At 45.2% G+C, this 24,320-nt stretch overlaps 1 protein-coding gene across 1 annotated transcript in view; it reads left to right on the top strand.

The window, feature by feature from the left end:
• The window catches only part of adgra1b (adhesion G protein-coupled receptor A1b), a 106,932-nt gene that overhangs the window by 11,532 nt on the left and 71,080 nt on the right, over positions 1-24,320 (top strand). The window contains exons 2-8 of the mRNA XM_076169228.1: positions 183-254; positions 8,717-8,788; positions 10,442-10,513; positions 10,835-10,906; positions 11,080-11,243; positions 15,871-16,084; positions 22,493-22,657. Coding sequence (XP_076025343.1) covers positions 183-254; positions 8,717-8,788; positions 10,442-10,513; positions 10,835-10,906; positions 11,080-11,243; positions 15,871-16,084; positions 22,493-22,657 — 831 coding nt within the window. The remainder of the gene's footprint in view (positions 1-182; positions 255-8,716; positions 8,789-10,441; positions 10,514-10,834; positions 10,907-11,079; positions 11,244-15,870; positions 16,085-22,492; positions 22,658-24,320) is intronic.

The raw sequence follows: 24,320 nt of genomic DNA, 5'->3' as shown, positions 1-24,320 counted from the left end.
CCAGATTTACGGCCGCAATCCAATCAAGAGCGAAATCTTTTATCTCTTACGACTCACGCTGACAGTCACGGGACAAACAAGTGATAAGAAATATGAATGAATAATTGTGTTTTTTGCGCCGCATACAAAAGATTTCATTTCCCTTTTCCTCTTCCCCCCCCCCCCAATTCTTCCCAAAACAGGAATCTGAGTCACAACAAGATCTCCCTGCTGAGGAACGGCTCCTTCTATGGCCTGGCTGCCTTGGAAAAACTGTGAGTACTTAAGTAAAGATCTGTTTGCTGTTTGTCCTCCCTGGAGTCCTCATAGCTGTCATCACAATGTTGCCACGGCGAGGCAGAGCGAGACATGGGAATTAGAAGACGCTTGTTGGGTTTGTGCTGTAGCTGTGTTTACCAGCGGTTCTCACCCTCCAGTCAGTTTGAGTTTAACCTCAGTTGCCACACTTAATGTCTTCAAGGGACAACAAATGGCATCAAATAAAGGCCTAATGTGGGGCGACTTAGAGGTGGTTTTGACAGTGTGACTGACTGGACTGAACCTGTCGATGGCGTACGTGAGGTCCCAGAGGTGTGCGTGCGGTGATGAGCGCTGTGATGACTGCTCTGATTCTTCCAACCCCCCCCTGAAGGCAGCTATTGATTGCTTATTGCCTCTGTTCATCCCGCCGATCGCTGCTTTTACACCTGATGGTGACACTGACATTCAGCCGTGATGAGGAAATGAGGGAGTGGGTGAAATTGGATGGACTGGACTGCTAGATAAGAACATCCCCCTTCTTTCTCTCTCTCTCTCTCTCTCTCTCTCTCTCTCTCTCTCTCTCTCTCTCTCTCTCTCTCTCTCTCTCTCTCTCTCTCTCTCTCTCTCTCTCTCTCTCTCTCTCTCTCTCTCTCTCTCTCTCTCTCTCTCTCTCTCTCTCTCTCTCTCTCTCTCTCGTCATCCTCTGATATACACGCGCATGCTCACACTCTGAAAGGACACATTCAGCGCGTGAACACACTCGCCGCTCGCACACTCGCCGCTCGCACACTCGCCGCTCGCACACCGCAGTAATGACTCCTTTGAATGTAATTACACTTCCTTTGGCGCTGTCTCCCCCGACTGCTTGACAGTTAATTTCATATCGGTATAATGTCAGAGGAATAATTCTGCCCCTCTTCCACTCCACTTTTGCTGATTCTGTCCCTGATTGACCTGAAGAATGATGTCACCTGTCTCGCCGGGTCTTATTAGCGCAATTAAACTTCCCCACCTTCCTCCCTGCAGCGTGTCTGACGTGAGAGACGATCGCGAGGCTTTTAAGCACACTCAGCCAAAGGATGGCCGTAGCTGCCTGTTGACCTCTTAATACCAGCAGCGCTCTGCGTGTCTCATCCCTTCCCTCACCTCACCCCCCCCCCCCCCCCCCCCCCCCCCCCCTCAGTGCAACCCGTCCATCCACCCTGCCAGATGTAGCGTTTGGCAGAGATTCACATGTCTCCCCGCTGCTGGTGCCAAGGCAGGTACTCCCAGCGAGCTGGAAGTGATCGCCAGCTGTTTGCGAGGCTGACTGGCTGACTGGCTGACTGACTGTAGTTCTGATGACTGTGGTGAATTGCCTGTTGATTGACGGGCGTGATAGATGTGTACGTGTTCGCGCAGCTGTGGACTATGAGAATTTGGGACGTGAATGTCAAACAAACCTGGTAAGCGCCTGCAGGTTTTTTCTCATTGCTACAAAAGGGGAAAAAAAACATGAAATAATGTTGTAAGTTAATTAAATGCTTGTGCATGTAAAGCAGGAAACTCACCATGATACGAATGCGAGCGACCGTATCAAAGGTATTATTTGTTCCTTTCGACATCACCAATCCCACAAAGAGACTGCTTCTCCTGTGATATAATCTCCTCTTCCCATTGTGATGTCGCTCCATAGATGAGCCACTGTCCTCACGTTGTTGGGTCTCTGTGTGTTGGACGGTGTCCTGCATCCCCCCGCATGGACGCCAGCCCATTAGCATCAGCCAGAATGGGTCCCACAAGAGCAAAGCACGAACAAAGTCCATCAGTGTTCTCTGATCAGGACACTAAATCTAGCTGTGCTGCTTCATCACAGGTTCCCCCCATACAAGCCCCTCCGATGTCCAAAGCTCCCGTGAAGAATGGACAGAGCAGATTTTCCAGCTCTCATAGATATTAAACTAGATAAGTACTATGTTATATTTTTAGTAGTAGTGGTAGAGGTGGCAGTAGTTCTGTTCTACACCCACAATCAAAACATTTTTCATTGCAGGTAGTGGCTTTCCTTTTTTTTGGCAATTTGACCTGAAGTTATTTGTCTGGCCTAAGGACTTCTGTGGCAGGTTGAACAGACTGAGTGGACTTGGAGCTCAGGGCAGAGACCGTATCAGAATCCAGAGTGGCACCTGCAATTGCTCATTCTGAGAGGAGACGTCAGGCGTGTAGGGGCGTCCTTTAAAAAGTTTGCTCCTCCTGTTGTTGTTCTCAGCGAGGAGGTGCTGTCCTCAACAAAGCGTCTCCTTGGCCGGTGATTGATGAGGGCGTGGCACCCCTGCGAAGGACAGAGACCCCGGGTGGTTGTGCATGTGAATGTGTGATGAGCGGGCGAAGTGGAGACTCAGCGGTCAAAGGAAAAGCTTAATGACCACATGATGATAAACCACGCTGACCCTGACGTTACCCTCGTCGGGTCAAAGGTCAGGGATTATTAGTTAAGGAGAGCGGGTCAAATGAGAGTCTGGCTGTGTTATTGACTCATTTGGGTCAATAATGCTTGATTAAAGCCCAAGAGTATTCAATCAAAGTTTTCATGTAGCTTATAAGCGTACGAATCAATGTGACTAAGCTTATATTCCTGTGCCATGCTACCACTGGAAAGAATTTGGTCTTAATTGAGCGACAACATTGTAAAAACAGGAAATGTAATGCAGAATAATAAAAGATTTTTTCCGTTTCGGCCTATTTCAGTCCGTTTCGCAATGATGTCATAGTTGTAGGACATAAAGGCAAGTGAAGCCTTCTATGGTCCAAAGTCTCATGTGAAATATGAATGATTTAGTTGTTGTTTTGAAGGAGACTGTTGCCGGGTCGCGTTTGAGGCTAAACATGTGAGCAGCATGGGTGTGACTGATTTAGTGGCGACGTCGCGAGGAGCCGAGGACACCAGATTTTTCCTCTTACATCACTCTGTGTAACTGAACCAGCTGTGTTGCTCTGCGCTCTTAATCACAGATTTTTTTTCTCCTACAAGGGGAAAAAAAACCCCCCAGCAGATGGACGGTGGAAAACTACATGATGATTTAGCAGAAGAAGTGTTCACAATATTTATTTCCATTTTTGGGAGTGTTGGAGTTCTCTCTCGGTTAGAATTATTTCTTGGCTTCTCCTCTTATGCTATTTAGAAAATATGAGAGGAGTTATATCATAAGTATCTCTTAGAAGAATTTCCTGCATGCTCTGCTTGACCCTTTTCTTTTGTTCGTGATCAAAATATCTCATACTGATGAGCGCAGCAGTACAAAAATAGTATACTGGCAGTAGCAGTGAAAGAGTTTTCCTGACAATTGTGCGTTACTCAGAGCTCCTTCCTCGCCATTTGCTGTGAATATGCCTTTACTGGCTTGCGGAAGGTTTTATTTTTATCTGCGTGTGCCGGAATGTAGGTGTCCATGCATTAGCCACGGGAATGCTCTTTCCTTTTCCCTTCTGTTCTTGAAAGCAAAGCAAAATCGGAGAAAAATCGAAGGAAATATTCAACACTGGGAGCAAATTGCACTCCAGCAGCGTGTGGGAACTGTGTGATCATTGGGCCAAATTGGTACGGACTGTAAAAACATTAAAGTGGTAAAGACTCACATTCTTTTCTTTAAAAAAAAAAAGGCGTCATATTTAAATAGAGTGTAGAAACATTCCCTCAACATTCCTGCAGAAATATTCATTTATCTGCTTTACATTAAGGAGCGTTGACTGTTTGAAATAGAGTGTGTGATTGTGTGGCGTGTCTTGGCAGTAATAAGGAATTAATGAATTCATGGCTACTATTCTTGCGGTACAGTGCGTATATATAGTAGTAGCATAATGGAAACGCACATAGGAAGAAGTCCTTTTTGCCGCTCTGGCATTAGCAGCTACAAGCCTGTCACAATACATACATATTCATTTTCTTTAATTGGACCGAACTGTCCAACTATCCGCCTATTCTTCCTCCCCAGTGAGCTTTCAACACATACTCATTTACAATCCAGTCGTGTTTATCCATCTCGCTGAGTGTTTGCTTCATTTCAGAGTGTGTGTGTGTGAGCAGATTTCCCCTCCCAAGTGTCTGCAAACTGAACCATGACTACTGTGGATAAACGGTATTAATAGGAGTGAGGTTGTGTTACGCCTGTCATTGTGAGTCTCGCTGTAACAGCCCGATCATCTGCATCCTCCACAACGTCTTTACACTTGATAGTAATAACTTATTTTTGCAGAAACATCATCATTTAATGGCAGGTAGTGTATTGTCAGGGGCTCACACTGACACATAATGGGTCATACTTCTCTGAGCCCAAGCTCGTTGTGTTCTGGCTGACAGTTCCATTAAATGTGTTCAAACCTGAGCCGGAATGGCACTATATGTTATTTTTGTAGTGTCAGAGATGAACAGCATAACAAGTGGATAAGCATTTCAACCTTTACAATGGAAGGTTCAAAGAAATAGCAGAGACACTTAGACTGCTCACTGTGTCTGTGGCTGGAAAGGTAAGAAAAGAAAAAGTAGTAGTCTGAGGAAAGGGAGCGGAACAAATATATCTTTACTAATATGAGGATGAATGATCTCTCTCTCTCTCTCTCTCTCTCTCTTCTCTCTCTCTCTCTCTCTCTCTCTCTCTCTCTCTCTCTCTCTCTCTCTCTCTCTTGATGTTTTCCACTTCCTAATTTACAACATCATTTAAAATAGTCCTGCAAGTATTTTGTGTGTGTGTGTGTGTGTGTGTGTGTGTGTGTGTGTGTGTGTGTGTGTGTGTGTGTGTGTGTGTGTGTGTGTGTATTGGTTATCCTTCTTGTCTGCATGACATGGAAGTGTTTACCATCACACATCCTACTCCAGACACCACATGCCAATAAGAAATATTATGAAAGATAAATCAATATATGGAATCATCTCATTCCGTTAAGTGCCCACACGCACACGCACACACACACACACACACACATCAAATCCATTTGGATGAGTGCCTGAAACGACAAGCCGCAGTATTATTTGCTTATGCGCTTAATGTAGAATGTGACCTGTAATGAATCGGATGGTATTTTGATAATTACAGGACGTCAACATAGAATTCTATGTAATGAGGCTGTGTGATTGAGTAGCATCAAAGAGAAAGGCAGCGGTCAGTCCACACACCGGGCCTGCAGCATGTGTGTGGTCTGGCTGCCGTCCTCTATTACTTTATGGGTGTTTTTGTGTGTGGTGAGTACATGTCTTCGAGTGTGTATGTGCACGCACACCGTGGTCTGTCTGTGTGTGTGCGAGAGACGTGGTAATCGGCTAGACTCGGAGACGAATCCGCCCATTAGTGTCATATGGTGAACAGGCTGATAGCCGCTGGGTCACGCAGCTCGCAGACGATGTGCAGTCTAAAGCGTACAGTAAGAGTTTGAATTAATGGGGGAACCACTTCAGTAGCTTTTCAAACATTAACCGCAAATGGTGGAGTTTATACCGCCGTCTTCTCCCGCTCATCAAACATGCAAGACTGGGCTAGTTGAAAACGGTTATTGTTTAAACATTCATCTCATTTGAGCCTCTCCAGCTGTACATACACACTGGATAACTAGGGCAAGTTCCCCCATGAAACATGCCTGAGCTTTAGAATCTTTCAGCAGTACTCGTGTGTGTGTGTCTCTAGGTGTGTGTGTTTGAGCATAGAGAAGGGGGAGAAAGACAAAAAGAGAGGGAGACATTCAGGCAGAGAGAGTGTGTAGGACAGGCGTAGTCCTGCTTCAGGAAACAGGAAGAGGACCTTATTCTAGTAAACTTCCATTTTCTCTTTCACTAGTTTTATCATCGGAGCATACAGGCAAAGGCAGCCGCATGTTAATAACACTCCCTACGTGCGACACTGAGAGGACTGTAAAGCAGACACAAAGCTCACAATATCTGATCATATCGCACTGAAGATCACTTCTCATTTGTTCAATCCTGCTCGGAGTAACACATAGGTGGGGCTTTACTGCCAGAGGACTTTACATATCATGCCAGAGAGGTTGTTAATTCCAGAAGAGAAGAAATATGCAGGAAATGATGCTATATTGACTTTCAAATAGTTTCCTTTGATTGTTTCAAGTTTTTTGGCACCTATTCCATTGTACGACGGTGTAGACCCCACCCGTCTGGAACCAGAGTAAAATAAACTATGAGGATTTATAACATTTTATTTGCAAATAGTTGTCGGAGCAGGTCTGATGACTACAGAAGATTGCAGTGTAACACACAATGCAGTCTTTGTTGTATTTGGCTTTAAAAATGACCTCACGCTGGAGGTCTGCACGGTAAAACAAACAGGGACTACTGTGGGTAACATTCTGTAGAGCACAGGACGCAACAGAACATATCACACTGCTTTTTTTTAGTGCATATTATTCATGCAGATTCCAGATAATGAAGGTCATTTTTCAATCGAAATGTAATCTTTTCATCTTTAAAACGATTGATTGATGGTCAGACAGCAAAACGTGGGATTGCCTATGATAATGCAGTTTCAGTCGTGGGCTCCACATCCCCGCACACGACCAGAATCTGATCTCAGAGGAACACACACCTCCTCTCCCAAAAATAGAATCCCTCATGCAATTTCAAAATTGCCTTTATGAATATTTCAACAGAGATGTTTTTCTTTGTGTGTCTCGCTTTATTGACTTCGTGGCTCTTCCGCACTTAAAAAGCTGTTCTGTGCTTTGCTGTTAGTTCCTACAGCGCATTCCATGTCCTCAGACTCGCTGAGCAGTGACCTTTGCCCCCCTGCTGAGGCGGATGGTTGATGAGGTGGAAAGCGCTGAACATTCTAGCAATTGCGGAGACTGCCCGAGCGGCATGCTGCAGGACAGTAGGGTATGAAAGGCGGTGCTGCGGGCGCAACAAGTGACCTTTTGACCTCCACCCTCCAGCCGCTCTCGTCTAGCATATTGTACATGATCAGAGTCGGCTTTGGGTGAGAGCGGAGATGAAAGGCCGACCTGTCTGGACCGAGGCTAGTCTTTCAAGAAGGCAGCTGCAGTTATATCTTACTGTATGAATGATCACTGAATGTCAGAAAATGTCATGATTAAATCTGAACATGAAAGTCAGCAGAAATTGCAACGTTCAGAAATGAAACGACCCCTAAAGCAGCAGTCATGAAGGAAACCACAATGTCCCGGGGAAGGCCTAGGTGCACTTGTGATCTCCAGATGTGAGGCACCGGTGAAGCGTTTCCATCTACTGTCTGCTCGGCCACAACCTGGTCGGAGAGGTGTCGGGCTCAGGGAAGCCTAATGGCGCAGACAAAGTGTGTTTTAACTACGGGGCGAACAATTTAACACGAGACACAGATCATTAAACCCAGATGAGAGTCATTTTTCTGCTCCTAACGATGGCCTCGTCTTTTGTGTGTGTAACTAATGCTTTACGGTGACAATGTTAACATCCGCTACTGTAAAAATAAGCAGGGCTGGAGCTCTCGGTGAATCTAATGGCAGTGATAGCAATGCTTTCTCTTTCTATTCGCCGCCTCTGGAGGAAAGTCAATTCACAATATGGGCCCCGGCAGGCTTCTGTCTGTACCGAATGTAGCATAATAAATTCTTTAGCTTCAGCTTTGATTAGGTAAAAGGCATCATTTGCTACCAGGCTGTCCCATGTGTCAAATAAAAAGAGCTCTAGCATGTCTTTTATTCTCACTCGGGGAGAATGTCTGCAGCTTAAACAGTCTTATTGGTCGTGTTTTGTTTCCTTTGGCTGGCCATGATTTGGCCCGTGTGATTGTTAATCCAGGGAAAAGAAAAAAAAAAGACTGTGCCGCTGCATTTCTGCTCACATTTTGAAAAGAAGCGAGGAGCCTTCTTCTATTCTCATCACGCTGCACCGACAGAGGCAAAGGAAACCAGGCACAGACAATTTCAGGAAGTTTTCTTTGGCCTGCAGAGAAACCCAGAGAGGAGAGATTTTTTTCCCGAGATCCATTTTTAGTAGCGTCAGACATTTGAGTTGGGGGTGCGACTGGGCAGGGAGTGCCGACTGCTGAAAATGCAGCATGTGCATGTTTGCCTCTTGGCTTGGATGTGGTCTGGGCCCTGAGCATGCAGGAAATGATCTCCATCCACTGAACAGGTGCCTCACTTAGGCACTAGAATTCTGTCGTGTTGAGAATGAATCATCCCTGTGTTTTCCTGCATCGAATGAAGAAATGTAGAAACTGGGTGCTTATGTTGGTGCATTTACTGTCCGGTTGATATAAAGGAGCTTGAATCATTGACTCCTCTTATTACTGTAGTGAAGCATTATTGTGGGAAATCACAGAGTTGAACAATGTAAACATCCTCATGCACGGTTTGACTGTCATGTTTCCTCTGAAGGCTCGGGTTTGCATCTCAGCATCACGGTCAGCAGGCACGAAGTTCAGATAGATAGATAGATAGATAGATAGATAGATAGATTCTCTAACACTCTCTGTGTTTCTCTCTCTTTCTCCAGGGACCTGAAGCATAATTTGATAAGTACAGTGGAGCCTGGGGCCTTCCGTGGTCTGCTGGTTCTGAGGAGACTGTAAGTATGATGAAGCCTTGTAACGTATCTCTCTCTAAGGGATAAGGGGGATGAGTCCTCTGGCCTCAGAGAGAGAGTCTTTACAGTCCAGGGTACCCAAAAAGCACCCAAAGGATGAAGTTGAAGGAGTACAACTTCCATTTCAGGCACTTTATAAACTTTCCCTCGACACTTTATTACACTCCCAACTAGCTGTTTGGTATCACCACATTCTGCAGTATTTGGCGGCCTAATTCGTTGCCAGAAGGCACATCAGCAGGAGCTTTTACGTGAAGAGACTAGCCAGAGGTTGTGTGCTTTCTTCACTCAGATTTAGGAGATTGGAAACACTGACCTTTCTGGTGACCCTTTACAGGACGCTGTATTAAGATCTGCTTTTGTATCGGCTTCTTCCTTGGGTGAAACAGTTTGTTTCAAGGTGGATTTCAATTACTTATCTTATTGCTGTTCAAATTGCATAATTAGATTAACATACACAGTAATTAAACACAGAGGAAAACAAGTCTATTTTCGGATGCCAATACACTTTAATCTGTCATGTACAAATACAGGGTTTCAAACTTTGGTTTCATCTGTTTTCAAACATGTACAAAGCAGGATTTTGGCTGGAGAAGAAAGTAAAGAAGCTTCTTTTTTTCTGTTTCGGCAAACTCCTCCATTTGAGTAATTTTCTTGACAATTACTCTCATGCTGGCTTTCTACATATAGGCCTCAGAGTGAGTGACATGACTGCAGCAGCCTTATAGTTAGTGGGATCTGGCTTGGCAGGGATGCAGGCAGTGAGTTAGCGGTGCTTATTCGGGGCGCGTGTGCGCCAGGATCGGGGAGCAACAGAGTGCTAATTTAAGTGCTCCCCAACTGGTGATTACTTGAGTGCTCTGCTTATTTTCCCACAGCTGCTCCAGCAAAGCAGCTCTTTAATTACAGAGCGTGAGGGCACGGAGCCACGGACGCGACACCACTCAGCCACTCACATTCAGAAGCCCACTGCATTTGCAGGGTGTGTGTGTGTGTGTGTGTGTGTGTGTGTGTGTGTGTGTGTGTGTGTGTGTGTGTGTGTGTGTGTGTGTGTGTGTGTGTGTGTGTGTGTGTGTGTGTGTGTGTGTGTGTGTGTGTGCGCGCGCCTGCGTGCGTATGTATGTGAGTGTGCACATGCGAGTGTTTCTGCCAGCCAATGGTTGTGTGAGGGGTAAAAGGCTACTAGAGGTCAGGCCTGATTCCAAACGTTAGAATAGATAAATGAACATGGCATAAACCTCTCACAGCTGTTTAAACTCCCTGGATTCAATTTTTAGAAAGCAAGCGTACATGCAAACAGACACACACACCCGCTCATATTTTGGCCATACATCTGGGTGAGGCAGTGGCTCAGTGGGTAGTGCTTCCGCTTGGGAACAGGAGGGTCGCCGGTTCGAGCCCCTGCCGAGGTGCCCCTGAGCAAGGCACCGAACCCTCAATTGCTCCCCCCTCTGCGAAGGGTGGTAATGTAATGTAAGTCGCTTTGGATAAAAGCGTCTGCCAAATGATCGTAATGTAATGTAATGTAATCCTATGCTCTGCTTTGTCCTTTACGCTTTTCCATCCTTCTGCTACATAGCAATATCCTATATGGAAATAAAGCAGAGACTCTCACCTTGTCTTCTGTCCTCACAGGGACCTGTCCAATAACAGGATTGGCTGTCTCGCACCTGAAATGTTTCAAGACCTCGGCAATCTCTCCAAATTGTGAGTAATCCTTCAAATTGAAAACATACAATGCACTCCTATAGATAGAATTTGGAGAGAAGATGTACAATACGTGCCATGATACAGTCATATGGTTGTATTTTTGTGGGGACTCATCTGTGTGTGTGTGCGTGTGTGCGCGTGGGCGTGTGTGTGTGTGTCTCTCTCTCTCTCTCCCTCTCCCTCTCCCCCTCCCCCTCTCTCTCTCTCTCTCTCTCTCTCTCTCTCTCTCTCTCTCTCTCTCTCTCTCTCTCTCTCTCTCTCTCTCTCTCTCTCTCTCTCTCTCTCTCTCTCTCTCTCTCTCTCTCTCTCCAAAAACAGGAATTTATCTGGGAATATCTTCTCCACCTTGACTATTGGATTGTTCACACACCTTGTGGCTCTCAGAGTGCTGTAAGACAAACACACACACACACTTTATACAGCACATACAAGTTCATATAGAATACATATAAACACATACATACTGTAGCACCTGCACACAGTATGAGGACAACTGACTTTCGACACAAATATTGATACACACACACACACACACGTTTGACTGTAGTTTCTGTTCCCTCCAGGCACTTCAGCACCGAGACTTTGTTCTGCGACTGTCAGCTGAAGTGGCTCCTCCTTTGGGCTCGAAGCAACTCGGTGAGAATCGGCAACGACACGGTGTGTGTGTTCCCCACACACCTGCACGGTCTGGAGTTTCGCAACCTGCGCGAACAGCAGCTCAGATGCGGTAAGCGACCAAGTGACTCCATGTTTGGAAAGTTATAAAAGTATGATACAGAAGATAACATTCAGAAATTCATTTAATGTTTATGGGGAGTTTAAACAAAAAAACAGACAAACTATATAGTAAGTAGGAGTAAATTAACTTGAGGATCACCAGCTCAAACTGTATAAAACAGCACAAATATTATTCCGCCCACGGCCACTTAGCCATTAAAACTGATACGCACTGACAGTATTTTTGTTATTATCATCTCCATATGTTGCGCTGAACTTGTCCAGTCCCTGATTTGAACGCAGCTCCTCCACAGCCGCTTTATTAATTCTACCCACTCGTTAGTTAATTGCATTCAGCTGCCCTCCCAGGTGTGACTCCATCTCTCGGTGGAGATGAAAGCCCGTCATGACTAACAGTGCTGCTTCACGCTGAGCTCGCCTCAGCGTTTCTCCCCACGCTGTAAAAAAGCAGAACATCACAGCCGCTTGGTTTCTGTCGTCGTGTACGTACGGGAGACGCTGGACTTACTCATATTATCTGGATTTCAGACCATAAATGGAAACAATTGAAGGTCTTGAAAGAAAACTACTACAATGTGACTTCCAGGAGGAGCAAGTCATTACATTAAATTGTCAATTTCTAAGAGAGTTTGTGAATGGTAGATGGTCGATTCTTTAAAAAAATGAATCTTTTTAAAGGAGAAATCTCTTAAAAATTGACCTTTTGCTCTGAGAAATAATCTTTATTCTGTCAGAGCACCTATTTAATTTCACCTGCACTGTGTTTTCAAGTGGTTGGCACAATGAGAGCATGATTAAGTAGATCTGTGGTGATAATAGCGTTCCCTCGCTGCCGTTAGCGCTTCACCTGCTGCGAACTGTCTGACAAACCCAATGTAAAGCTATGATTTAGTGCAGAATTGCCAGGCAAGCCCTCGGCCACAAAATGTCTCATGATTGTCCTTGGCCTATTTTACGCCAACTGATTTGTTGCAGCAGAAGTCTAAAAGTGAGAGGAGGGAGCGTGTGCGTCAGAGGTTGCCAGTGCAAAACCTCTGATCAACTAGAGAACTCCAGGGTGGAAAAACTTGATTTCAGCATAGCTGGTAGTTTTTCAGTTCAGGCTTCTTTGTCGCCAGCAGCAGCAGAAGATTATTGCTGTATTGGGCACCTGCCAGGTGTGAAAATGAAAATGATGACCAGTCTGAAAACGCAGCAGGGTGTTAGAAAAGATCATGCAGGCTTTCCTCCATAATTATACTGTTGGTTCAACACACGAGTGTTCTTCATTAAATAAGCCCCTACAGAGTCTGCTGTGTGTGTATCTGCCTTCACCTACATCACACCAGCAATGTCGTCCTGTAAGTTGATCGTAAATCCAGAGTTAAACTGCACAGCCAGAAATGCTCCTCTATGTTGCTTGTACTTGCAGCGCTCTTTTGAATTGTGCTTTCAGGACTAAAGCCATTTTTATGTACCTGTCACTTCCATAATGTCAGAGGAGTTAGTGTATTTGCCTTGCCTGCCAGATAAGCTTAATAAATCTAATAGTGAAATACTCTGCTTACAGTAGACGGGCGTTAGTGCAGTTTGGTGCTCATCAGCAGCGGGGGTGGGATGGAGAGTTTTATACGAACAAAACAGCCTCTTTACTGACTGGAAGCTGTTCGCTACACTAGAGAGGGAATCCAAAGTCTACCTTTTTGCTGAAAGACTGGTTACAGACGGGCAATCTCTACCTCCCTTGCTTTGCTCCGTCTTCCAGCTCTGTGCTGCAGTCCACGGGGGAATTGTACTCATATGTGATAGAATCATCCTCCCCTTCTCCTCCTTACATCTGGTTCACACAGGGGATATTGCTCCGGAATGAGAAAATCATTGGTTAAGGTAGCGGTGGTGGGGATATGTGTGCGTGCGTGCGTGTGTATGTGTGTAGGCACATTATAAGAAGATGCACCACATGCATGATGCGAAACATTTCACAGCAAAATAATGAGGCAAAAACAGTCTGCACTTTACACCATGAGCATGTTCTCTCCCACATAGTTTGCATATTGCATACTCCGAGTCACCCTGAGATGCCTTCACCTCAGACATTCTGGACGCATTGTATGTAATCTTAACTGTTAGTGTCTTTCATTGACATGCAGCAATCCAAAACAAGCACAGGGTAATTATGTGCAGGCCACGGTCAAAGAGCTATGAGTGGAATCCAGTGGAAGGACTCGTCCATTATGGGATTAGCATTATGACGTTCTGGGCTTTCTGCTCGCGTCCATCCACCTTTCCACACCACGACTGCATCTTACAACACCTTATTCATACACTTTTGGCTACAAGCGCACACAAATTGGATGCAGCCCAGTGCTATATTTTTTATATTATAGCATGGCTGTTATTTTCATATGGCTTCACTTTGTGAGGGAATGTGATGTAGCCAGCCAGGGCCTTGTTAAGCTGCTCAGCACCCGATGCTAGGATCATGTTATCAAGAAAAAATACCTCTCCAACAGTGATATACCTTCAAAGATATTAATATTTCTCTGCAAAGGCGTCTCTCCCTTGTTTTTATTAAGGGACACTATATGTTTGAAGATGCACGTGTTGCTTGCTCCGGTGGATGGGTAGCAGATGTCTGCGCCATACATTCCAGCATTGAGCCCCCTTGTCCCCTCTACTGATGCAGGTCGGGCACTGCCTGCAAATGAGGGGGAACGGAGGAGCGCATTCAGCTTCCTGCCAGGATCAGGTGCTTCCTGTGTTGAGGTCAGGTCAGGCGTCTGTTTGGCTCATCTATCCGCGGGCTTTTGGTTCTTTTAAGACTGCTGGGATGAAACCCACCGGCACAGAAGTGAAGTCTGGAGCTCACATGGAGCTACAACCATATCAGTAAATTAAATTCTGAAAGCACAAGCTTATGCTTTGCCTCGAATAACTTTAGATGTTTTGAACTAGAAGTGCTCATTAGAATGCACAGAAAGACTACAGAAAATTCATAAACATCTAAATCACTGAATTGCACCTATTGATCGTCATGGGTGTTCGTTTTCATTGAGTTGTACATTTTCTTTGAAGAACTTGACAAAAACATCCAAAAACTACCGACCACACACATGCACACATACACACGCGCGCACGCACACACACACGTGCAACACAACCAGCAATTTCATTTTGCTCTGGCAGTGTCCAGCAGGCAGAGGCAAGCAGCCACACTTTGATCCTTGGCTCAAAGCGTCGTTTCAACAGTCGTTTCATCGGCCAAGTCAACAGTCAACGGCCCCCGTGACGTCTCTGCCGCGTGTCGCCCCGAGGAAATAACAAAGCCCCGGACCGCTGGTGCCCGGGACTCCACCGTGGTCAGAAGTAATTACACAGGGGCAGGAGAAGTGGGAATCATCGCGGAAAACCCAATATTAACGACACTTTTATTATGTTACCCCCGAAAAAGCCGGCACTTTTGATTACACACCCATGATTATGAATTACACATGTGGAAAGTTGAGGGCGAAGCTCGGCATGTGTTAATAGCTGTGATTGCTTAGTGGATTATATGGTATCATAAACAGCACTGCTAGTTAGCCTTTCCAGCTCAGGGGAAATGTTCAGTCGGACCATAAATGTGGTCCAGATCCCCCAACGCGGATCTGTTGTGCAGATACAGTTTCTCTCTCCTGTTCTTTTTTTCTCCAAACCAGTGTGCAACGAGCAATAAAAGAGTTTATGACCCGTGTATCGAATGACCTGTCGGGCCGAAGCACCATCCGCAATTGATTTGAATACAAGTGAAAGCAAAAGCACTTGCTTACGCTGCTCTTTGGAGCATGTCCAAGGAAATGTCTGGGCGCGTATGAGCATACCCGCTCTGTGAGGAATCCCCGAGGTGGTACAGCGAGCTGGCAAGGCACCGGGCTAATCCTGGACGCACAGAAAACCCGGAGAGTCGACTCCTCGCCCAGCCAGACACCACCGATACGTCTCATTTGGTCGCGGTGATTAGAAAACACGGCTTTAGCTTTCCTAGATCCTATCTGCAGCCTGAATCTGATCGTATTCCGGCGCTCTGGCTCGCACTCGACACTTCCACACCTTCTTATTTCGCACTTAACACGGCATCATTGTCTGCGAAACAGCTCGAGGCCTCAACTAGCTGCAAGGTAACCCATCCTATCGCTGGTGTCGTGCCAGTCTCCCATTGTGAACATGTAAGGAGTCGAGGAGACGAGTGCTCAAGGCTCCTCTTTATCAACGGCTCTTCATCTGACACGGCAACACGCGGGGATGACTGCAAAGGAGTGCGGTGGCCTTGAGAGAATGAGACTGTGTTTTCTTTGGCTTGTGTTGATTGTACTGTTGATTGTACTGTGTGTGTGTAGGTGTGTGTTTACAGGAGGCATCCACACAAAAGCTTTTGTGTAATGTGTTGGATGACACCACAGGCAGCCTGGTGACTCGTGCTGACGCATGTTTCTGCCCTCAGAAATGTAGATAGTATCCAACCCCTGCACCCTCCTCTCTTTATCTTTCTTTCCCAACACACACACACACACACACATCCTCCTCCTGTCATCTGGAAATGGATGAGGGGGGTGGCTTACAAGTTGACCTTCCTGATCTCTCCTCTCCCTCTTCTCCAGATGGCCCGCTGGAGATGCCCCTCTTCCAGTTGATCCCCTCCCAGAGACAGGTGGTGTTTCAGGGCGACCGGCTCCCCCTGCAGTGCACGGCCTCCTACCTCGACCCGTCGCTGGAGCTGAGGTGGCGGCACAACGGCCAACTCGTGACCACGCAGGAGGACCGGGGCATCTACCTGGAGGACACCCTGCTTCATGACTGCTGCCTGCTAACCAGGTAAACACGGGCAGGGGGGGAGGTGGGGGGAGAGATGGAGACAGATGAGAGGAAGAGCTGAATTCTGATGAGGAGCGGCTCGGCGTGTTTGGCTGATACACATCGATAAATGCAGACACAATCACAATACATGTGCAATCAAATAATCAATTGAAGTACACGTGTCACAAAATTGTACAGTACTTGATTAAATGTATTGTTTTCCTTTGTAAACCCTCTGCAAAGTGTGTAGAACACGTGTGTGAACTGATCCCGTACAGCTACGCCATCCACAAACAGCCACGCTTACAGGGGTCACTGCTGCTCGTTGACCAAGATCATGATGTCACACACACGCACACACGCACATACATCGCTCCCTCTCTCTCTCTCTCTCTCTCTCTCTCTCTCTCGCGCTCTCTCTCGCGCTCTCTCTCTCTCTCTGTGTCTCTCTCTCTCTCTCTCTCTCTCTCGCGCTCTCTCTCTCTCTCTGTGTCTCTCTCTCTGAGGAGCTGTGATTTACCTTTTGTTATTGGCGCCCTTGATAAGAATCTGAAAGGACGGGGACGGAATTGTCTTGGCGGCGCGCCAACACCATTGAGCAATCAGCCGCTCGTCCCGGGGGGATGGCCGTCCAGTCGCTCCCGCAGCGCTGTCGGGGGCCGCGAGCTGAGCTGATCGCACGGAACAGATGCTGAATCGTAATTGTAGCCTGGCAATGTTGCCTTTCGCACTTTTTTTTGATTGAAGAGCACGCCGCAAGCCTCCATCAACCACCCCACCGCCCCAGCCTTTGTTTTCTAGGTGGTCTGCAGTGTGCACGGATGGATGTGTGCGGATGTTGGCGAGTGTGTGTGTTCTTGTTATAGTAAATGCATTTGACGTAACACTCTGGCACCAGGGCTCGCACGGTGGAGCATTTCTGTTGCTTAGTCTAACTGCTGCCTGTTCTGAGTCGGCCCTTCTCACATAAATATTGATGGGGTGCCGATAGAAATATGTTTCCACGTGTCAACGGCGCCAGAACGCAAAATCTGTTTACTTGGCAACATGAGGGCCAACAACTTTTTTTTTTAAAGCAATTCACCTGTGTCCTTCTCAAAGGCATCCACAGTGGATCCATCAGTAACTTCTTGTCCATTTCTTTTGTCATTCTTATGCAACTGATTGTTGTCTCTGCTCCTCTCTTTTCTCACTGTTCTGCAGCCCTGTTACCCCACAACTTTGACTCTATTTTTCCAGCTCTGTGTCCCAATGGAATGTGATGAATTTCACCATGTTCTGATTAGGGCCCCGCTTGCAATTATCCACCGCTGCTCTGCTCTTGTATACACAAATTATGCAATGTTCTCCCTCAAGCAGAACGCAATACAGTCATGTTGCTCTTGGCGCCCAGAACGTCTCCCTCCTGCAGAAAACCTGCAAGGAACAGACATCATTTCCATAGCTGATGATGAGTGTGTGGCCGCGCTCAGTCCAACAAAAACAATCTGCTGCGCCCGGGCTGAACTTCACCCTTCACCTCACTCTTATACCTTGAAACGCAGTGCCAAAAGAGACGTGAGGGGGAAATTAGAGCCCTGTGACTTCAGCAGTCCAGCAGTCATTAAGTAGAAACAACAAGAAAGAATATAAGTAATGCTTTGGCCTTTGACACGGACAGTGTCAAAGCCCTTTTGGCCACAGTTGACGCTATATCTGTCATTACAGCTCGTGTGGATGTCGTTCACCTTGGACGAACGCCCTCTGAGTCAGAGGGAACAGACTAAATACACAGGATTTAGACTGACTAGACTAGTTCTGTAGCACACCGAGTTGGAGTGTGGAGAGGCTCTGTGCACTGACCTCTTTGAAGGTGAACTCAGAAAACATTTCTCCAGCCTATTTCTGCTCATCCTGCTCTCGCCCGTCTCTGGCGATGTGAAGCTAAAATGCGACATCATCTCCTATTTGATGAACCAGGCAGGTTATGATTAAATGTGTTGTTGTATTTGTTTAGGCGCGTGTCTCTGTGAGCGGTTGTGTCAGTTCTTTGCCGTTATCGCAGTGTGACGCATCATTACAGCCCTGTACTTGCCGGCGCAGGCGGGCCAATAAACTGATCCGTCTACATTGTTCACAATGAGCAGCAGTGAAAAACAAGGCCTCTGGAGGCCTCATGGTGCTGCGATGTGTGGGCCAGACTCCTGCTGAGTAATGGTGGCAGGCCAAACTCCCAGCATTAGCGGTGCGAGCGGCAGCAGTGGGACCAGCTTGTGATTCAATCCTCGTAAATCAAACATTTTGGAGCCCTGTAGCTAGATACAGTCGACACTTTGGTGGAATCTCTTAATCTTCTCCATTTTTATCAGGCTAATCTTGCACAAAATTAACCTAGCTTGGGAATATGACTGAATATGACCTCCTCGCCTAAAGCTCTTTTCCAACTTTTGCTCACAAACATGAGCGTTTTTTTCTTTACATTTTACCTACATGTTTTTCACACTTTTTCTTGAAATACCTCCTCTATTGCACATTTAGTTGTTTTTTTCTCCTTTAATTTCTCCTCTTTTCTAAAGCATTAGTTACCAAGGAGATCATAATGTGTATGCATATACAGTTTTAGCTGAAAGTGGCAACCAACAGTGTTGAACCCACTTTCAGGCAATTAAGACAGAAAAAAGCTTTGATATACATTGGGTACATTTATAAATGAACAAAGGGAAGTGAAATGCATAGAGCCTATACACACCTATACATTCCTGTCATAGTTTCCCCGGAAAAATGCAAATTTTTAATTAGAAGCCTTAACAAGCTCTGATTAAACACAAATTGACAAAGCAGCACTGTGATCAGCAGGCTTGCAGAAAAACGGTGTGGCTTCGGAGCGTTAGTTGGGTAAAGGGGACAGATTGGAACTATACAGTCTCATAAGCATCATTATGTAAACAAATTGTTAAATATCAGCATGCGAGCATAAGTGTTCCTAATGAGTCCAGAGGGAGATGCTCCACAATGGTTCAGTGTTACTGTGGATTTAGGTCAGTGCTTTGTGTCGGGGGCTGTGTGTGTGTGCCCCTGCCACGCCGCTTCCCACAAACTGGAGCCACTTCTTCATGTTTATCATTGAGTGTGATGATGACCTTCCCCCTAAAAGTTAAATTTCCTCCATTATCCTTATTTTGTTCAGGTTTGAGGTAAGTTAGTGAACGGACTGCAGCATGCTGGGTTGTTCGGTGGGTGAGTGGGAGAGAATGGGATGAGGGTGGGGGTTCTGTGTGTGTGTGTGTGTTCCCTGTGTGTTTCCCAGCATTCAGTTGGCCCATGTTCAGTTAATGATGTAAGTGTCCCCACTGCAGGCTATTCACAGATAGAGAGGATGAGCACAGCAACTCTATACGTCTCACTCACTCACTCATTCATTCATTACACTTAGTGACCTCTTCTAAGGCTGTTGCTGTCATCATCATTATCATTGACATCATCATCATTGATTTCAAAATGCTCTTATTCCACTGCTGGCAATTTCTTTCAAATCACTGGAGGTGGATCATAACACTCCTGCCATATTGTTTTCTTGTTACATGAAAAGAAATCCTGCTTGTGTCAGCGTTTCACAGACGAGAGTGCTTTTCTTTTCCACCTACAAAGCCTCCGAATCCAACATTAATAAGAATCGAAAGCTACTAGTGTCCGTGCACCTTTGCGACACCTCAGTGATTTGGAAGTGTTCAGAACTCCTCGTTGATTTGAATTGCTTGCAAATGTGCAGTTTATATAGTTTGTAAGGGGAAATTCTGAGTAGTATTTTGACGACAACATTGCTCCACTGACAAAATGAACTTGTAGTCATTTCAGCTTTTTTTTCACGGTTGTTAAATTACGCTCTTCCACATCCAGACTTCAAAATTACAGACAGCATCTTGCACATAAAAAAAAATGGCCTCCTGTTTAATCAGTGTGCTTTTCCCATCACACAGGTGTTGGCAGGATTATAGGCAGGTGCTTGTTTTAAAAAAAGGGAGATGTTGAAAATTGTCATTCCCAGAAGCGTGGCCTAGACGTGGCTGATTTGAATGTTCTGGATGAGTCGCCCAGAAGTGGAGTTAACTCTGAATATGAGTACATTTCCCCAGCGGATCTTTTGACTTAAGTAGTCCCACTTAAGTCACCAACTGTGAATCCCCTTATTCTTTGTCTATTTTATTTCTTTGCAACCAATAGAGTTGGTGGTGTTTTGAATGCATTCCTGGCACAAACATGGAGTTTCCATCTCTACATGAGGAAGCACAGTATAAAATCTTGCCTTTATGTTATTGCATCAAGGCAAACTGTTGATCTGAGCCGATGTCACTATTATGTGTGAAATGATTAAAGCAAGAGTTTGCAGTGTGTTTTGTGAGTTGTTGTAACCGACTGTAATAGTACTCCTGTGCAAATAGTGCTTGGTTAAGCATGGCTAACAGATTCAGTCCTCTGCCAAACCACCCTTATATGTTATCAAGACAAAACTACATAATTATATTCTCAAAATTAGGTTTCACCAAGCAGACGTTGTAATTGTGGTTTGTTGTGTTAGAAGGATACAGCTGTTGGCCTGTGGACGCGTTCTGATAGGTGGGCTGAGTCCAGATGGTTTCTATTTAAAGCACATCCACGATACTGAAAACTTGACTTTGTGGTTGTGTCCCAAGGAAGGACGATATTGTTTTAAAGTGGGTTGTGGAGAGAGGGGAAGACGGAGTGTGTTTGTGGGTGTTTGATCAAGAGCAAATACAGAGCATAGACTTTGGTTTAGAAAACGTGTCTTTCTCTCTCTTTCTCTCTTTCTCTCTCTCTGTCTTTCAGAATGTTTGACAGGCTTCCTCTTCGCTGTCAACCTCGAGTGTCAGATTCACTGAGGCATGCAAACACTGTGTCTAAAGTTTGACAGATTTTGCTCAATTTCAATACTTGAGAAATGTCCTGTAGAAACAATTAATTGACCTGGCCAACATTGATATAGAAATTAAAATAAAATGCACAGGAGGGCATTTTCTGCAGCTATATATGTAATTACACACACACACACACACACACACACACACACACACACACACACACACACACACACACACACAGGTTTACAGGAAGACACAGACAAGTGCACACACAGCCATACACACTGGTGCTGCAGCCCAGAATGTCATCATCTCAGTCAAGCGTTCAAATCTGATTTAGGGCCTTTTTAGAAAAGCAATCACTAAAGAAAGCTTTAGTGGGACACAGAAGATGAAATCAGGACTCATTTTATTCATTTTCATAACTCGCCTATAGAATGTCATTGATGAAAAGTCACTTGCTGCATTTGCTTCAGGTTGAAATGCAGCATTTTCCATTTCTTTCTGTGTTTCTTTTGTTTACCGTCGACCATAGTGTGATGTCATTTTTTGATTTGTGGTGTAATTTTTGACGACAGGATTCTAGCTTTAGAAACGATTCTGTTAGTAGAAGCCAATATCCAGACCCCGATTTTGTCAAGCAGGCAAAACAAAGGCACTTAATGTTTCTGAGCAACCCTTCCCCACACGTCCTCTGAGACACATTGTCCAGAACTCCTCCGCATTGGAGCGCATTCACAGCCAATAACCGTCTTTACTTTGGACCATTTTGCTTCCTTTTTCATCCAGTCACTTCTAAATCATATTGTCTGTTGTCACACCTGCTCACGAGTGCAGTGTTGATACACTGTTACGCATGTATGCACGTGTGTTTACTCCACTGTATTATAATTACCTGTGGCTTAATTCCTCTGCCAGATTGGCATTAGCTCCTACAAACAAGGCAAAGTGTACTGTATATTTGACTACAAATACGCTCTATTTGGAAATTAACCAGTTGGCATTTCTGAAGGAGGAAGTATTTCCATGGTGATAATGCTTGTTGCTAAGCAATCTCAGCTGGCTCAGCTTTCCCCCCCTTTTCTTTTTTACATTACAGGGATAAAATCCTCAGGATTAGCTGGTTTGGCAAATGGCCTCCGTCGGCTCTTTGTCACTGTTTCACCGTCCTTTGTTTAATCGGGCATTTCCACTTGAGATAGGGATCACGGTTACTAAGGAGGAAAGATAAGCATGAGTAATGATCATTTTAAGTCACAGACGAATATTTTAGGACATTATATATCGATGTACCCACAAGGAGGTCTTAGACACACACACACACACACACACACACACACACACACACACACGTCTTAGTACTTGTATCTTTATTAGAAGCCGAATATAGTGAATCCCTACAAGACTTAATTTCACCCTCTCCACTACACACATATCTCAAACACAACCCTCAAGATCAAAATTACACTGTTCCTGAAAAAAAGTCCTAATTACAAACGTGATGCTCATGAAAACAGACCTACACACACACACATTCAGTTTAACCCCTGTGTTTCCCCCTCCTCCGCAGTGAGGTCATCCTTTCCAACATAGACGTAGGCATCGCCGGCATCTGGGAGTGTCTGGTGATCAGTTCCCGTGGCAACACTTCTCGGCAGATGGAGATCGTCGTTCTGGAGACGTCAGCGCCTTACTGCCCCGCCGACAGGGTCACCAACAACAAGGGAGACTTTAGGTGAGCAACATCTCTGGGGTCAGACGGTAGAGGGGTGAGATGGTATCGATACAAACAAAGGTGTGTTTCATCTGTACCGCATAACACAATGTGACATACACTTATATCCTCCCAACTAAGTGGTTTTCAAGCAGTTCCACAAGGTCCCCAGAAATGTTATTATGTAACTCTGATCCTTCTTATTGCTGGCTGGTTCCGTGCTGGCATTTTGTTACTACTCGACACTTAACAAGCCACACCTGCTCTGTTCCTGCCTCAGACCAGATGTGGCCTGTTAACTGTTAAGAAGCGGAGTGGAGTGCCTTCAGTAGAGGCGAGAAAGTAATTCCCATGACTGGTTTTCCACTTTAAGGACCCTTTTATATCAACATGCATCTGCATTTTCTGGCCAGGCATCAGCAGGGTGTCTAAGAAGGGGGGCCCTGGTGCTTTTAGAGCTCATCCTTCCCACCAGCTCCACGGATGATCATCATCTGTAATAAAATACCTAATAACTTTTATCTTTGGGCTGTCACTGTCTGTGTTCAGGGGACAGGTCCCTGTTTACAGCATGTCGCAGCTCCCACTCAAACTTTATGAATGTATCCCTGCTGCACACTTTACATTTACACCTTGGTACGTGTGTGTGTGTGATCCAATCACAATCAATGCCTGCCCGACCTCATATGGATAGTGTCCCATTTTGCGAGCATTGCAATGCCTGAAGCAACATCTCTCTTATTAACATGTGACCTCTTTATCTGAATACACTGTACAGATAATGAGAATACATGTTAATGCAAAGTTTAAATGGGGCATCGTGGAATTCTGTGAAGTCTTTGATTACTAGTGGTGTTGTGGGGCAATGGTTTAAAGATCAGGACACAGTAACGTGGGGTCATGATCCCAATTTTGGAATCTGTGAACTTCCGGGCCTGTGTTCTCTATTTCCGTATGCTTGCAGAAAAACTGCATGGTGTTCCTTTAACATTCTGGTAGACAGAGAGGAGACTTAAAAGTGTAAAAAAAAGGAATTTGGAAATTGGGAAATATCAATATTACAGCTTGGGAACGGCAATCAAATATCCCACAAACTTCTCAATGCGACCCGGGTTCACGACATGTGACGTATAAGCTGACCTTTTCACCTTTTGTGCTGCTTTTAAATAGCGTCCAAGCTGATAAATGATAAAACCTGGAAAAGAACCTTCTGTTTCTGTTGTTGTTTTCACAAAAAAAAACAATGCCTGAAGCAATTCTATGTATGCATTTTGTTTTATAAAGGAACAAAGGCAGTATTAACACCCTGTGCACCATGAAATCTATACTGTGTTTTGTTTATCACAGCAGCAAAATACAGATATAAAATAACAACACGCAACATTTTGATATAGCTACAGCAACAAGACTTCAACAAGGTCAAGCTGGGCCATTTTGTTTTGTTGTTTGGCAGGAGGAGTTTGTACCTTGTTAGCTGATGCAGATTGTAATAGAATGAATACACTTACAAAAGGATAGACCTGCATTCTCTAGTGAAGATTTGTCTTATGGATTCATTGGGCTTTGAGCATCACAATAGATTTAATTTTGTAACCTTAATCTTTACAAGTGGTGCTCATCAGGATTCTTTAGCATCTAATAAAACCAATTGATGACAGTAAAGTTTCTTAAAAGGGAGCAACGC

The sequence above is a fragment of the Genypterus blacodes genome, unplaced genomic scaffold (genome assembly GCF_046128005.1).
Source record: "Genypterus blacodes isolate CSIRO-AG114 ecotype Tasmania unplaced genomic scaffold, CSIRO-AGI_Gbla_v1 ptg000195l_1, whole genome shotgun sequence".
NCBI lineage: Eukaryota > Metazoa > Chordata > Actinopteri > Ophidiiformes > Ophidiidae > Genypterus > Genypterus blacodes.
The sequence above is the reverse complement of the archived record's forward strand: the minus strand, read 5'-3'. Positions and strand labels throughout refer to the sequence as shown.